The sequence below is a fragment of the Monodon monoceros genome, unplaced genomic scaffold, assembly GCF_005190385.1.
Source record: "Monodon monoceros isolate NGI ecotype Baffin Bay Population unplaced genomic scaffold, NGI_Narwhal_1 Super_Scaffold_16, whole genome shotgun sequence".
Taxonomy (NCBI): domain Eukaryota; kingdom Metazoa; phylum Chordata; class Mammalia; order Artiodactyla; family Monodontidae; genus Monodon; species Monodon monoceros.
In genome coordinates this window covers 110,330,206-110,346,333 of record NW_021703772.1, presented here as the reverse complement: position 1 = coordinate 110,346,333, position 16,128 = coordinate 110,330,206, and the positions used below count along the sequence as shown (strand labels likewise).

The 16,128-nt window shown below is 56.8% G+C and overlaps 1 protein-coding gene across 3 annotated transcripts in view; it reads left to right on the top strand.

Moving 5' to 3' along the window:
- ARHGEF4 (Rho guanine nucleotide exchange factor 4) overlaps positions 1-16,128 on the top strand; it is a 113,544-nt gene that overhangs the window by 93,956 nt on the left and 3,460 nt on the right. The window contains exons 1-7 of one of the 3 annotated variants that reach the window (XM_029225279.1): positions 6,491-6,724; positions 10,585-10,764; positions 11,689-11,865; positions 11,938-12,117; positions 13,465-13,697; positions 13,982-14,111; positions 15,800-15,931. In XM_029225279.1, coding sequence (XP_029081112.1) covers positions 10,639-10,764; positions 11,689-11,865; positions 11,938-12,117; positions 13,465-13,697; positions 13,982-14,111; positions 15,800-15,931 — 978 coding nt within the window. In that variant the 5' untranslated portion in view covers positions 6,491-6,724; positions 10,585-10,638. Of the gene's footprint in view, positions 1-6,490; positions 6,725-10,584; positions 10,765-11,688; positions 11,866-11,937; positions 12,118-13,464; positions 13,698-13,981; positions 14,112-15,799; positions 15,932-16,128 lie in introns of those variants that run through there. The other 2 variants (XM_029225280.1, XM_029225281.1) reach the window with 2 other exon arrangements.

The window sequence follows — 16,128 nt, the reverse complement described above, 5'->3', positions numbered from 1 at the left end:
TCTCCCCTTCTTCTTTTTCACTTAATTTGGAGAAGGCTGTTGAACATAATGTGGTAGGTAACTGGCACAAGCACATGTCCATAACAGCACCACATTCTCCTCTTGGCCATGATATAAATGTATTTCTGCTTCACTAAAACGAATCAGACCACCCACGATCTTGCAGAAGATTTTCCCCTCACGAGGAGATCAGTGTACAAACAGTTAGCTTCTGACATTTCTGGAGCCCTTCGGGAGTGTGGTGCCCTCATTACCTACCTGACAGTCACCACTGCACCAGCACTTCCCACAGGCCCGGCTCTGAATGATGATTTAAAGTAGCCATTAAATAATGATTTCATCAAAATCCATGATGCATAAGGAATAAACATCCAAATAAGTTGGGTTTTCCAATATATGAAGCCTTTCTTTAAGTGCTTCTCATAAACTATTTTGAATGGAAGGGGCTCCAAAATGATGTCATCGTAGCAGAATTCACAGAGAATGGTTTGCTTTTTCTTGAAGATTCAGCTGCCCTCAGTTTTGGGGCCCAGCCATGGTGGGAGGCCATGTGGGGCAGGGGGAGAGTCTCTCACACCTGGATGGGAGCTCCTCCCTGCCAGCGACCAGGTGTGGAGATCTGAGCAGGTAGTCCTCTGAGTGCTGAGCTGTAAAATAGGATGACCGTACGGTTACAGGAGGACGGACAAACGTAAGTAACGTGGCACGCAGTGGGTTCTCAACCTCCAATGACGCAGATGGTAATGAGGAAGGAATAGTAACATAAAACTTTCTGTGTGGGGTTATCTGATTGGCCATCAGTGCTGCGTCATTAGAGCTCTCGTGTCTACTTTTTATAGCTGTTCATCTCCTACCTAGTGGTGGAATCTGGTCCATCACATCATGCTGCTGGTGGGGAGGTGCCTTTTTGGCCCTTAAAAAATTGTCCATTCTAAGATGCTTTGGATGACGAAAGCCAAGAGCCAGGAGTGCTCTAGAAGAACAAGTAGGCTCTGGCCAAGGGCAATGAAGGCAATTTAGACCATGAATTGTATAGGACCTATTTTAGCTGCTTAGAGAATTTGTTTCCTGTTTGGTTCAAAGGTCCTGCCTGGTATTTGAGGTTACTGAGTGGACAGCGTGGTGGTGTTGTACCTGTGTTTAGAGCCCTCAGCGCTCCCAGGGTGCTGGTCTTCCCTGGACCCTGGGCGAGCGCCCAGGGTGGGGTGAGGATGGAGCATGCCACGGAGGAGGACGGCCGGGCCAGGTAGCAGAGCCCCTCCAGTGATACAAGGCTGACATGGGGCAGGGGCTGGGCTGCTGGCTGGTGGAGGACCTGCTGCAGGTCATTCCCGTCTCGGGCCTCTGTTTCCTCTCTGTGGGGTGAATGAGGCCCCTGGGCCCCACTGGCACGTAGGAGAGTCACCGTGCCCAGGTGTACTGGGTACCCGGGAAAGGCTGTATTCATTACGATTCCTGGGCAGCATTAAATAGATTCACCTTATCAGGAACTCCAAAGAGACATAAGAGGTGATTCTCCGATGACAGGCTGGTTCCCCCAGCCTTGCGAGATCAGCACATCCTGCTCTGCATCCCTGGCCCCTCTGGCACGCACAGCTCTTGCGTGTGAGGCAAGAAGGCTTACTGGTGGTCAGTGTGGGTTTCAGGCTTGGAGATAATAGAAGCAACACGTGTCAGAGAGAAGTCCACACTAAATAGCATCTGGCTTGCTCTAAACTCACACGTGCACTTGTATTTTCTAAGAATACGTTGGTGTCATGTTCTAAATTGGGACACTGTCTAGTTCCTGGTGACCTAAGGAGGGATCGCTCTTCAATTTCCTAAGCAGGAGGCAACCGAAACCAGCTGGCCTGAAGAGCAGGCGATGCAGGGCGGGCAGCGAAGCGCTTTTGTGTCCTGGGTACATGAGGAGCGTGTGTCTGTGACCACGTGAAGATCTGAGTGTGAGGTGTGCACGTGTGTGTTGCATGCATGTGACACACATTTACTGAGTGTTTAGTGTGTGTCAGGCAGTGTCTCAGGTCTGGGACAGAGCTGTGCAGAGGACATCGTCCTGCCTTCCGGGAGCTGACCGCCGGGGTGACGGCAGGCACTGCACGTCTGTGTGTGGGCACCTGGCCTCGTCTGCATGTGCCCCAGTGGAAGGAGATGTCTTGTTCATCCTGTATCCCTTGCCCCTAACTTGTGCCTCGTGCCTTGTGACTGTCCAGTTCCTGCAGCATGAGTTAACGTCAGGGCCCAGAAGTGTCCCCTCTCCTTTCAGTATTGTCCCCACCAGATGCCCGTGACCCGGGCCCAGGCCTGGGCCTGTCTGCCCAATTCCTCACCCCCCTCCCACCCTCTCCCTGCCTCCCACAGCTCCGGCCATGCTCTGCTGAGCTGGCGTCACCCCTGAGGTCAGGCCTGAGGACATTCTTAGCCCAGGGATTTTTTTTCTGAAGAGTTAAGGGCTGAAAGTAGGCAGTGTCTTTGGAAGACATTGTTCTTGTTTCTTTTTAACCTCCCCACCCAAAGTTGTGAGATGGGACCGGCCCCTAGCCAGGAGGCCTGGGGTCTCCTGGTGCTCAGCCACCGCCCTGCAGATTGCAGTCTCCCCTCCGGGCCAGGCCAAGCTGTGCTGGAGGACGGCACGCGTGTGGAGCTGGGCTTCCCCTCAGTTCTGCCCACTTCCTGCACGGAGCTGACGGCCTTCGAATGTCCAGCTCCCCTCCAAACACCTGTGTGTAGACCTGCTCCAGGAGGGCAAGGGGGCGCTGAGGGCAGCTCCTGGATCATCCTGCGGAGAGAAGATGACACCCAGACTAGAGGGCAGACAGACATAAAGCTTGTCCTCCAACCTGGGGCTTAAAGCGTAAAAAGAGCTTTGCCGGTAACTCAGCCAGCACAGCAGGTGGGAAGCTGGACTGGCCTGGCCCCCCAGGCCGTGGGGTCACCAAGGACAGAAGACAGTCTGGCCATCCACCTACTCCCAGCACTTCTTGGTGGAGCATTTAGAGAACATCGCAGGATGCGAGGCTGGCTTGTGACCACCCCTTCCTGGAGGCAGTCTGTCCCTCCATCCAGGAGTTTCTGCCTTCCCTGGTGCCTGTGACCCTGGCTATCTGTCCCCACACCTGACTTAGCTCTTGCACCCCCTCCCCGGCCCCAGGGAGGAGCCCAGTACTGGTCAGGGCTCCAGACCCCTCACGCGCGCCATGAGCTGGGTGAAAAACGGACGTAGGTCTCCGAGAGACGGGGCAGGAGCAACTCAAGGCCCCAGCGCCAGGCCTGCAAGTGCCCGTGGCCAGCAGCCCAGAGCAGCCTTCCTCTTCCCTCACCCTCCTGAAGCCCTGTCCCGGACACCTAGGTCACCCCCCTCCACAGCAGTCCTGCCCCTCCCAGACCTACACACTCACCCAGCTAGCCTGGCGGGCCAGGCCCTGCTGCCTCTTCTACTCCCCCCCTGGCTTGGATCCTTTCAGCCTGAATCTTTCAAGGGCCTACGCCTTTGTTTTCAAGCTTTTTTGGCTTTGTTTTTGGTCATGAAATACACCCACAAATACTGTTGCTACTATCTTCCCTGCCGTACACCCAGATCACCGGGATCTGAAGGCTGGGTGCCCCGGGGTGGGGCAGAAGCCACCTCTCAGTCCTCCATCCCGGCCCAGGTTCAAGGTTCTTCTGCCACTTAACGTCTCCCAGGCTGCTCAGCTGCACAGGGGACACAAGCGTCATCCCAGAGCTGAGCCGTGGCTGAAGTCCTGAAGCTCGCCCCCGAGGCCAGGCAGCAGCAGGAAGGTCCTGTAGACCCACAGCGCTCAGTGCTGCGCTGACCAGTGGCTTCCTGGAACCACCCTGACTGGTGGCCTGAGGTCACACAGCCCACCGTGCCCTCCTTCCTGGGTGTCTGATGGCTCTGCAACCACAGGGGCACAATGACTCAAGTCAGGGGTCCGAGCCACACCCCACCAGAGGCGTCACACAGTCTTACCAGTGCTGGGATTTGGGGCAAGAGGGAGTCCCCACAATCCTTGTGAGAGCTTGAAGGGAGAAAATCTTGAGCCAGTTATTTGAAGAACTGGGCAGGAAAAGAAGACTCTTTCCCCCAACTAGACAGATAGGCCCAGTTGAACCTTCAGATCTGAGGGGGGCAGACAGCCTCTCTGGACACATCCCAGCCCTCCTCTGCCACACACACAGGTACCCACCTGCGCACATACATCCCGGCGTCCCCTTGCACTCTTCAGCAGGATGGTGACGTCCACAGGTACCATCGTCTCTACTCACTCACATGCATGTAGAGCTGGCACACACACAGGGAACCTGAACATACAGCCACCCACAAGGGAACACCCAGCCTCTGCACGTAACCCCTCCATGGGCTTCTCCTGCCCCAGGAGCCTCAGAGCTGAGCATGGAGCCTGGAAACCTCTGCCCACTTCTGAGCTGCTTTTCAGTCTCCTCGGCCCCCTCAGCTGCTGCCTCCTGACCCATCAGAGGGGCTCGGTGACTGTGACAGAGCTCCTCACTGTGGATGGAATGACAGGCTTGCCCATGAGCTCTGAGCCCTGCAAGGTTAAGGTTGCAAGCTCTGTCTGGGAGGCAGTAGAAACCACCGGGTACCTGACATAGGGTTTTTTTCAAAAGCTGCTGAACCACGTGCAGAAGAATGAAATTGGACCCTCAAAAATCAACTCAAAATGGGATTAAATACTCAAATATAAGACCTGAAACCATTAACCTACTAGAAGAAAACAGGAAAAAGCTTCTTGGCATTGTTCTGGGCCATGATTTTTGTATATGACACATTTGAAAAGCATAGGCAGCAAAAGCAAAAATAGACAAGTGGGACTGCATCAAACTAAAAAACTTTGCACAGTGAAAGAAACTATCAACAGAGTGAAAAGGCAACCTATGGGGTGGGAAAATATATTTGCAAACCATATATCTCATAAAGGGTTAATATCCAAAATCTCTAAGGCACTCACAACTCAATAGAAAAAAAAAAAAAAAGAACCCAAAAAACAAACCAGAAATAATAATAGTAATAACCCAATTAAAAAATAGGCAAAGAGACCTGAATAGACATCTCTTAAAAGAAAATGCCCAACGTTACTGGACATTCAAATATCAGGGAAAGGCAAACCAAAACCATAATGAGACATTACCTCACACCTTACAATGGCTATTATTAAAAAGACAAAAGATAAGTGCTCTTGAGGATGTGGGAAAAGAAACCATTACACACCGTTGCTGGGAATGGAAACTGGTGCAACCACTTTGGACAACAGTGTGGAAGTTCCTCAGAAAGTTTAAAATAGAACTATTATACGCTCCAGCAATCCCATTTCTGGATGTATATCCAAAGGAAATGAAATCAGGATCTTGAAGAGATATTTGCACTCCCATGTTCACTGCAGCATTATTCACAATAGTAAAGATATGGAAACACCTAAGTGTCCGTCAGCGGATGAATGGTTGAAGGAAAATGTGGTATATATATTATTCAGCCTTAAAAAAGAAGGAAATCCTGCCCTTTGCAACAAGGTGGATGAACCTAGAGGACATTATGCTAAGTGACACAGAAAGACAAAGACTGCATGATTGCACTTATATGTGTAATCTAAAAGTCAAACTCACAGAATCTGAGAGTAGAGTGGCTGCCAGGGATTGGGGGAGAGAGAAATGGGAAGATGTTGGTCAAAGAGTACAAAGTTTTAATTACGCAAGATGAATAAGTTCTGGGGAATCTCATGTACAGGATGGTGAGTATTGTTAACAGTACTGTATTGTACTTAAAATTTGCTGAGTGGTTAGTTCTTAAAGTGTTCTCACCACACAGACAAAATGGTAACTCTGTGAGGAGATGGAAATGGTAATCCAGCCACCACAGTGGCTTGATTGTGGTGGTCATTTTACAGTGTATATCAAGTCGTACGCCTTAAATATATACAATTTTTGTCAATCATACCTCAGTGAAACTGGGGAGGGAGGGTTAGCGGCTGAAGAAGCCAGCTGCTTTCCCATAGGAACAAAATGCCGCTCTGATGGGCAAGGTCAGTAGGAGAGGTCCTGAGTCAGGGCCTTTCTGGAGCATCTCAGCACGGATCCGCCCGTCTGTCCAGAGTTCAAATTCCTGGACGAGTTTATGACAGAGCAAATAGACCTTTCAGAGCCGCATTTACTCATCTGTGCTGTCGGGGCCAAGGGCAGCCCTTGGTGTTAGGATTCAGAACCCCTGGCCCCCGGCACCCCAAGCGCCACCGTGGTCATCTATGCGCCCGGCCCGCGCGGAGCCGGGACCGCGGAGACCCCTCGAGTGGAGGCGCCCCGGGCCGAACGCGGCACACGCGGGAGCCGCCCAGCCCGGCCCCGCCCCCAGCCCCGCCCCCGCCGGCGGCCGGGTCGCTGGGCCGGGTCTTGGGGGACGCGGCGCGCGCGGCGAGGGAGAAACCCCGGCCCGGGGAGCGCGGCGGCTCCGCCCCCGCTCTGGGCGCTCCGGCAACCCCGCGGCCGCCCTGTCGCGGCGGGATCCCTGGGCGCGCGGAGCCGGGAGGCTGGGCGCCATGGCCAGGGCCCCGCAGTCCCGGCGCCGCCCAGCGCCGCCTGGGAGCGTCCTGCGCGCCCTCCTGCGCTGCAACCTGCCCCCCGGCGCCCAGCGCGTGGTGGTCTTCGCCGTGCTGGCGCTGCTCGTGCTCATCAATGTCGTGCTGATATTCCTGCTGGCCTTCCGCTGACCGCCGGGGTGAGTGGCGCCGGCGTGGGCCCCCTCCACCGCTGCGCGTCTTTCCTGCCGCCCGGCTCCGGCTGTGGCCGCCCCAGCCCCCAGCTGCCCGAGGCGGGGCCCTGAGAGCCCTGCACCGCCCCACGAGCGGAGGCCTATACCTCAAACCCGTGCGCTGGGGCCCGTCTGTGTGCGCGTCCCCCGGGGCACGGCCGGGTGGGTGACTTAGGGGCGCGGTGACACATGTGCCATGGGGTCCTTAATGTCTGTCTCGTGTGTGTGTGTGTGTGTGTGTGTGTGTGTGTGTGTGTGTGTCACTGAGGGTACAGATGCCGCTGTGGCCGCAGCTGTCTGGTTGTCAGGGAACCTTGCACATGTGACCACCGTGTGAGCGGATCTGGACATGCCTTTCTGTGCGGGTTGAGAGATGTCGGAGGATGAGTGGGTTCCCCTGCTTATGTTGCCTGCAGTTGCTTTTCCCACTTTAGGTGTTAGATAAGTGGTCTCAGTCAGCGTGCCCCCCACTGCAGGCAGGCCTTGCAGGTGGGCACCCCTGGGCTGCGTGCGCGGGGGCCCATGGGATCTGCGTTGTGTTCCCAGACTGTCGGCATGGACTCCTCCACCAGCGTGCATGTGTGAGACAGCTGGGAGGTGGGGCAGGGTGGGGAGGGTGATGGGTGGTCATCAGGGGGCGCTTTGAGGCAGAGCCTGGCTTTCCCAGCCCTGTCAAACTCTCAGAGGCACAAAAGGGGATCCAGCACCCTGTCCCTGGCTTGTCTTCGTCCTGAAATTGCCCCCCGCCGTCCGGGACAGTCCCCCACCTGCCTCCACAGTTTTAAACACCCCATACCTCAGAGCCAGGGTATGCTCCCCACTGCCAGGCCAGGAGGGAGCCCGGAACCCTCGCCCCTGGGCCTGCCCAGCCTGAGTTTTGGCTTCAGTGCAGCTGCACCTCAGACAGACAGAGTGCCAGGAAGGGCCTCTGTCCAGAAGCCCACCCAGCACTGGCCCTGGCAGCCTCCTGAAAGTAGAATGTGTCTCTGACCTCTTGGAGCTACATCTTGTCTTAGTGACGTCACATAAATGGTTAATGTCACAGCTGTACCTTGTCTGAGCACCTCCTATTTGTGGATCTACACGGGAGACTGGTGACCCAGGTAGAGCACACTGTTACTCTGGGTTCTGATGGGGACCGAGGCACAGGGATATCAGGGGAGTTGCTCATGGCTGTGTGTCTATCAAGTCCCCTGTGCCCAGCAAGTCGCCGGGACAAGGAAGTGACAAAGGTCACCCTACCCTACCCCCTGCCATCAAGGGCTTCTAGGTGACGGGTCAGGATGGGTATGGGGGCTTGTCCATAAAGGCGTAAGGAATCCTGGTCTCTCTGGCAAGCCTGCCTCTTTGCCCCACACCTGGAGCCCTTCCCAAAGCTGAGCAGGAGACCACCTGCGGAGGACCCGCACCTCTCCGCAAAGGCTGGCGGAATAAAGCGGGGGCAGGCAGGAGGCACTGGGCCATGCAAGCGGGGATTTTGCTCAGGGCTCATTTGAGGGAAGGTGGAGGACAGGGGGAGATGCCTGACCTGATTAATATCATGTGGGACTAACCTGGGAAGGGAACTGGTCAGAAGCTGGGCTGTGTGGGGTGTGTCTGCAGTGCTTCCTCCCTGCCTGGGCTCTAGCAGTGGGGACTACCTCCATGCTGTCCTGGAGACTAGTGCGTGCAGCTCGTGTGACCTGAGGATGGACGGCATCCGCCTGCGATCTAGCAGATTGTTCCCAAGAGATCAGAGTGTAGCATCCCATTAGCCAGCCTGTGAATGTGCACTGGCAGGTGCGTGCCGGAACAGGGAGTCTCAGAACACCCACTTCCCCAGGATCAAAACTACAAAGCTTAATAAACCAGAAGTTTTGTTCCCTGCCAGATTCAAACCTCAGGTTACGAAAGCAGCTCCAGGGGTGAACCCTCCCCAGTCTCCGTAACTCATCACTCGGAACGTACAAACCTTCCCAAATAGTCTCCATCCCGATGGGCCAAGTCACCCTTGGTCACTGTCCCTGTACGGGAATGTTCACCTGCAGCCACGTCCTCGTTGGCTCAACTGCACCACCTTTGAGCCACTCTGCTTCCTCTTGGTCTAGGGCCAGATCCTCTGAGGGCTGGACGGCAGCCTGCTTGTGCCCGTGTGCCGGCTGTGGGCCGCCCAGCCTGATGCCTGCTCCTGGGCTGCAGCTGGCCAGCTCTTCTCACGTGGCCTCGCTGAATCCTCTGGTCTCATCCTGGCCGCACTGCAGCCCGGAGGTTTCTCCCTGCAGAAGAGGACAAGCCTGTAGTAGGTCTTCTTAGCTGGGATGAGAGTACAGTGGTTTCTTGAGGAGGCCTGCAGCCCCCAGGATTAGCCCAGTGCTGTCTGCCCAGGGTCCCTGGGTGGGCCACGGGAATCTGCAGCCCTTGAACGGCTGCTGCTGTGAGGATGGGTGTACACATAAGCTGTGGATTATTCTGAAGGGTGGTTTCACTGGGGTTTGGAGCAGGTTTAAACCCAAGAAAACATGAAGAACCTCATTGTGGTTTGTGAACGTGCTTTCTCAGGCCCTACCCTGGAGGAAGGGCCCAGCCTGAGTGCACTCCAGTACCCAAGCAGCCCCTGCTTCTCACCCTGTCCCTTTGGGGTGCCATGGAGACAAGTGACCCCCGCTGGGCAGCAGCTCGGAGGAGGAAACAGCACGAGGCCGTGCCTGGTGATGCCCCAAGGCCTTGACCGCTTAGCCAAAGAGCCAGCTCAGGTCTGTGACAGTCAGAGCCGACACCTGGTCCCAGTAGAGAGGGGCACGAACCTCACCTCCTGGGCAGCCCCCAGCCCACTGCTGAGGAGGTGGGCTGCCCGAAGCTCACAGAGCCACTCGTCATTCACAGAGTAGACACTCAGCCCACATTACATGAGCAGGGAGGAGTCAGCCCAGTGCAAAACGGAGCTCTGAGCACAGGGGCTGCCTGAGAGGGGAGCGTCCCTCCTAATGCGATTTCTGATCATGCGGGAGGGAGGAACCACGCCAGTCATTTCCGGAGAGAGAAATTAATATAGAGAATTGTCAGCCAGGTATAAAGTGGGTGACTCAGTCATGAAGTGCTCAGGAACAGCCCTGAGGTTTCTGTGACAGAGGTGGCAACTGCGAGATGTTCCTTACTCTCTAGAGCTGGGGAATGAAGGAAATAGACTGGAATAATTAAAACTGAGAATTCTGTGAGCTGGAGGCCTAGAACTCTGAGGAGGGGGGCTGCTCAGCTGGTGCCGAGGGGGCCGAGACTGGCTCTGCAGGCGTTCAAAAAACACTGCAGACCGGATCCAGCTACTGCAGTGGCTGGGCACCAGCAGACCTGGGGAAGCGGTGTTTGCTGCTAATCAGGTGGTAGACTGCAGGTCCACAAGAAGCCACTAGGAAGGAACAAGCCCCCTCCGTCTCCAGTTCTCAGGTCCCCTCTGATGCCACAGGGGACGGCCGGCACAAGCAGAGATGCAGCCGGCAGTGCCCCAGGCCAGCATCACGGAGCAGAGCAGAGACACGGGGGAAGCTGAGAGGCGATAGTTTAATCACGGCCCGGGGGGACGGGAGGAAGGTGTGCCCTGTGTGCAGGAGGGGGCAGCATGCTCGCCCTCAGATTCTGTGGCTCCCCAGGATTCTAGCAATCAAGGATCAAGTTCACCGCCAGTCTAGACATGCCCTGGGCACAGCCCTGCCTCCCGAAGAGCGGCTGGCTCAGAGGGAGCCTCCGTCTGCCCCTCTGTACCACGAGTCAGGATCCCCCCTTCCCAGGGGTGGGGGACAGAGGGCAGGAACACCCTCACCCCCGTGACCTGCCCTCCCTGGTTCTCTCCACAGCTCATCAGCGATGGCAGTGTGGTCTGTGCTGAAGCACTCTGGGACCACGTCACCATGGATGACCAGGAACTGGGCTTCAACGCCGGGGACGTCATCGAAGTAATGGATGCCACCAACAGAGAGTGGTGGTGGGGCCGGGTCGCTGACGGCGAGGGCTGGTTTCCAGCAAGCTTTGTGCGGGTACGCACTGGCCCGAGCTTCTCCTAGCCCCGTAAAGAGGCAGCTGGCTCTGCTGAGCAGTGCAAGCCTGAAACTGCTCTGGGGTCTGGGGTGCTGTGTGTGGACCTCCCACTCATAGCTGCGCTGGGACTGCAGGCTGGGGGCTGGGTGGGCGGGTGGGTGTCGGGAAGCCCAGCCTGGGAATCGAGACACAGCCTTCCTCCTGCGCCACCACCAACTCCAACCCTGCCCCTGCCCCTCCCTCCAGGAGTCCTCAGCGGCCAGTGAAGAACGGGTCAGAAAAGTGGTCCCCTCCGGGCGCGGGGGGGTCTGTGTGTTAGAGTACAGCCGCCACAGCCAGCTGGGCTTCCCAGGCATCTGCAAAGCGCTGTGCAGACCATCTGCGCGGGGCATCTCAGTTCTAACTTTCACAACAGTCCTGGGATCTGGGAGCCATCGCTACACCTGAGGAAACTGAGGCAGGGACAAGCTAAGTCTTTAACCCAAGAGATCACGGGAGCAAACCCAGACCTAAGGCAGCCTTTGGTCTCCAGGGAAGGAATCCAGGTGCAGGCTCCAAACCAGGCAGAGGGCCGTGGGGAGGGGAGTGCTTCTCCTGCCCCAGACCTCCCGGAGGAACAGCGCTCTCTGCACCGAAGCCTTTCCTAGTTACAGTCCCAGAGCTGGCAAGGCCACATCACCCGTCTGCTTCCTTCACAGCCCCTAGAGGGCCCAGTATGAGCAGGCGCTGGTTCAGAGGCCCTGCAGTGAGCGTGTGCCCGGTTCCGAGCACTATGCCTCGCAGAGCCGAATGTAAGGGGGAGGCCGGGGAACGGGGCGCCTTCGGACCTGGTGTCCCCTGTCCCTGCGGGCACTGTGCGGGTGACGGAGCGGCTTCCTGACCCTGCGGTCCCGAGGGATGCTGACCGGCCGCGTTGCCTGCAGCTGCGGGTGAACCAGGACGAGCCAGCGGACGACGCGGCGCTGGGGACCGGGCACGGCGGGGCCGGACACGGCGGGGCTGAGGTGCAGAGCAGCAAGGACCAGATGCGGACCAACGTCATCAACGAGATCCTCAGCACCGAGCGGGACTACATCAAGCACCTGCGCGACATCTGCGAGGTGAGGCTCGCGGGCTGGTGGGGCTGGGGGTGGAGGGGACCCGGAGGTGAGCCTGACCGCCCGCGCCCCCAGGGCTACCTCAGGCAGTGTCGCAAGCGCGTGGACATGTTCAGCGAGGAGCAGCTGCGAACCATCTTCGGGAACATCGAGGACATCTACCGGTGCCAGAAGGCCTTCGTGAAGGCGCTGGAGCAGAAGTTCAACCGGGAGCGGCCCCACCTGAGCGAGCTGGGCGCCTGCTTCCTGGAACACGTGAGCAGCCCGCCCTGGGACCCCGCCCCCGAGGCCCTCACCCTGTGCGGTAGCCCCTGAACCCCCCATCTCTGCTGGGGGCTCTGTCCTGCCCCACCATCCCTGGCCCCGACCGCTGTCACCCTTCCACTCTGCTTTAGAAGTTTCTCTGCTTCTGGGGGTCCGGGTGGGGTGAGGTGGGCAAACCAAGCCGGAGAAGGCTCCTTGGAGCAGGCAGGCCTAGGCTTTGGCCCCGGAAAGGATCTGCTTGGGACAGAGGTGGGCTGGGCCACCTGCTGAACACCCTAAGGGCTGTTCCTAGTGAATTCTGGGATTCCTCTCACAGTGAGCACACTGGAATTGAGGTTGAATTAGTTCTTACTTCCACTCTAAATGCCAGTTGACATTTTAGCCAAGGTTCATTGGACTCACCTGGGCTAGGTGGACTCCTTGTTTTCATCCCTCTCCTGTGGCAGTCATGTGGGGCTGAGCAGAGGATGCCTAGCTCAGCCCATCAGGGACAACCTGGGCTCCTTTCCGACTGCTAGCAGTGGGGGGTTGGGGAGGCCCTTCCACCCCTCTCCAGTGGCAGCAGGAAAGCTGAGGAGGGTGACCTCAGAAGCAGGTGGTGGGTCTGGGTACCTGAGTGAGTGTGGGAATTTGGGTCCCGTATTATTCATCAGGCAGAGTTGTGACAAGGGAATGGGAAACAGGGCATGTCTAACAGGCACGCTATCAGCATTACCCAGTGGGACCATCACAGCAGCCTGCCAGGCAGCCAGCTACCCTCCTTTTCCACCTAAGTCCACGAAGTCCTAGGTCAGACCTAGGTCTCCCTCTGGCTCCAGGTAGATGAAAGTTACACACAAAAGCAGGCACAGTGAGTCTCCCGTACAACACACACGCAACGTGGATATATCTCTGTCACGTGGTGTTGAGTAAAGTTTGACAGCGGCTGTGTTCAGATGTGAGGCCAGAGCTTTGTGAGGAAGAAGCAAAACACTGGGCTGAGGAGGAAGACAGCCCGGGAGGCACAGCCGTCGGGGTCTCTCTTAATCTCCCTCTCTCTCCTTTTGGGCCGTGATATCCCTTCCTTATTAGTATCATGGATTTCACCCAGAAACCTGGCATACTGTCAAAATATCTGCTGAGGGCCCTGCAGAGAAAGCTAGGTGGCGACGGGCAAGCGTATGCCTGGGTTTTCTGGGGTCTTTCACGTCCCTGGGCACGGTTCTGCGTGGCTTGTGCCCAAAGACGTAGGTAGACAGAGCCTGGGCTCCCTGAGCTGCCTCCCGCCCCCGCCCCCACACTGCCCATGGCCTGGTGGGGTCAGGAGGCAGCCGTCCTCACCTCCAGCTGTGCCCACAGCAAGCGGATTTCCAGATCTACTCAGAGTACTGCAACAACCACCCCAACGCCTGCGTGGAGCTCTCGCGCCTCGCCAAGCTCAGCAAGTACGTGTACTTCTTCGAGGCCTGCCGGCTGCTGCAGAAGATGATTGACATCTCCCTGGACGGCTTCCTGCTGACACCTGTGCAGAAGATCTGCAAGTACCCTCTGCAGCTGGCCGAGCTGCTCAAGTACACGCACCCCCAGCACAGGTAGCAGGGTGCTGGGGGAGGTCTGTTGAGGCTTTTAGTGTGGTGGGCACTACTGCGGGCACTGGGGTGACAGCACAGACCGAAACGTACAACAATTCCAGCCTTCGTGAGCTGTCCTTGCAGTGAGGGGCTGGGCTGAATGAAGTTGAATAGGATATTAAGTTCTGCTCTGTGCCTCTTTTATGGAGAAGATGGGGGTATGCACTTGATGGGTGGAGAAATGGCCCAAGGGCGCAGCCCCAGAGGGATCTCGTAAGCCCTCTTCCACCTCTGTTCCGCCCCAGGGATTTCAAGGACGTGGAAGCTGCCTTACATGCCATGAAGAATGTGGCCCAGCTCATCAACGAACGGAAACGGAGACTTGAAAACATAGACAAGATCGCTCAGTGGCAGAGCTCCATAGAGGACTGGGAGGTGAGGGCCCAACACCCCCAGAAAATGCCGTGGGGCTTGGCCTTGGCTTTAAAACCATGCTTGCCCCTGAGAAACCTAGGAGGGTGCTGAAGCAGGGGGCCATGCTCCTAGGAGCCAGCAAACAGGAGCTAGTGTCAGGAGGGAGAGGTGGGGCTCTGCAGGACCAGCCCGGCCCATGTCCGAGCCCCAGGCCTTGAGCGCTGCTCCCGGAGCAGGCCTGCTGGCCTCCTCCTTGTGAAGAGCTCAGGGCACGTGTAAAATGCCACATGCTCCTCTCAGGGTGCAGCCAGCCAGCCTCTGGGGACAGGCTGGGCCCCCAAGTTCGAGTTAACTTCTGGGGCTCCCAACAGAAGGGGCCAAGCTTGCCACAGTGTGACCAGAGACAGATTGCCACCGGTCGGAGGAGCCTCCTGGTTCCGTTTTCCTGGCATACACAATCCCCTCACGTGGGCCAGTCTCGTCTTCTAAGGCAGCACGGATGCCTGAACTAACGGCGACGGTCCTGTCCTGTTCTCTCCAACCCCGCCCACCAACCGTAAAATCTGTGAAAAAACAAGATTCCTAGGCCCCATCCTAGAAATACGGAATTAGACTCCCTGAGAGGGGGGCTGAGTGTTTGATTTGTGTTTTGTTTTGGGTGCCTGGCTTTTGCTTTCCTGATGATTGGTTCTGAGGCCCAGCCCTGACCAAGGACCCTCACAAACTCACTTATCCCAAACTGAATGGCTGCCAACAGCGCCTGGCTGTGGTTTGCATTTTCCTGGAGGAACCGGGCGCAGTAGGGCTTCATCTGAAAGTGTGAAGTCTGATGATAGGAATTCAGGTACTAAGTAACACTGAGCCAGAGGAAAACCTCCGAAACCCCTTTTAAAAGACAGGCCTCGGAAGTGACTTCCAGCCAGGTCTAATTGTTCTCTAGAGCCGCACTGTCCAATCAAAGTACCGTGTGAGCCACATAGGGAATTTTGTATGTGTTAGGATCTATCTTAAAAATGAAGAAAAGGGGCTTCCCTGGTGGTGCAGTGGTTGAGAGTCCACCTGCCGATGCAGGGGACACGGGTTCGTGCCCCGGTCCGGGAAGATCCCACATGCCGCGGAGCGGCTGGGCCCGTGAGCCACGGCCGCTGAGCCTGCGCGTCCGGAGCCTGTGCTCCGCAACGGGAGAGGCCACAGCAGTGAGAGGCCCGCGTACCGCCAAAAAAAAAAGAAAAATACAGGTGAAACTAACTTTAATGATGTTTCATTTAACTCAGTATATCCAAAATATCATTTCCACATGTAATCAACATATAAAATACCATTGGTGAAACAGTAACAGTCTTGATTTCATACTAAGTCTTAAAAATCGGTGTATAGTTTTCCTGAATGACACCTTGATAGGGATTAGCCACATTGCGAATGCTCACGCCACTGACTGCTGTGGGGCCTCATTTAACGGAGATGACCAACTCCTAGGCCAAACCGCCTTCTGACTCCACCCCACTTCCTCGGGCTTCAAGAGCAACCCCTTCCTCTATGGCCTGCTGCTTGCTGCAGACCCTGGCCCGACGGGGGCCGTGGGCAGGCAGGGCCAGTAAGGACCCCACCTACCAAGCCAGCAGTAGAGGCAGGACACCGAGCCCAGCAGAGCCTTGCTCTAAGCCCCAGGATGGGAGCACTCAGCTCACGGCTCCCCTTGGCTTCCCCAGGGAGAAGATCTCCTGGTCAGGAGCTCAGAACTCATCCACTCGGGGGAGCTGACTCGTGTCACACAGCCACAAGCCAAGAGCCAGCAGAGGATGTTTTTTCTCTTTGACCACCAGCTCATCTACTGTAAGAAGGTACCAGAGTCACTCTTCCCTGCTAGATGGACCTGTTCAGAGCAGGAATGGAGGGAGTGAGGTCGAGGGCTGGGAGCAGCTGCCCAGAGAAAATGAGACACACACACACACACACACACACGCACGCCCGTCCGTGCGATTCCTCTCCCCGGGGCCCTGCTGCCCAGAGAAAATCACACACACACACACACACACAC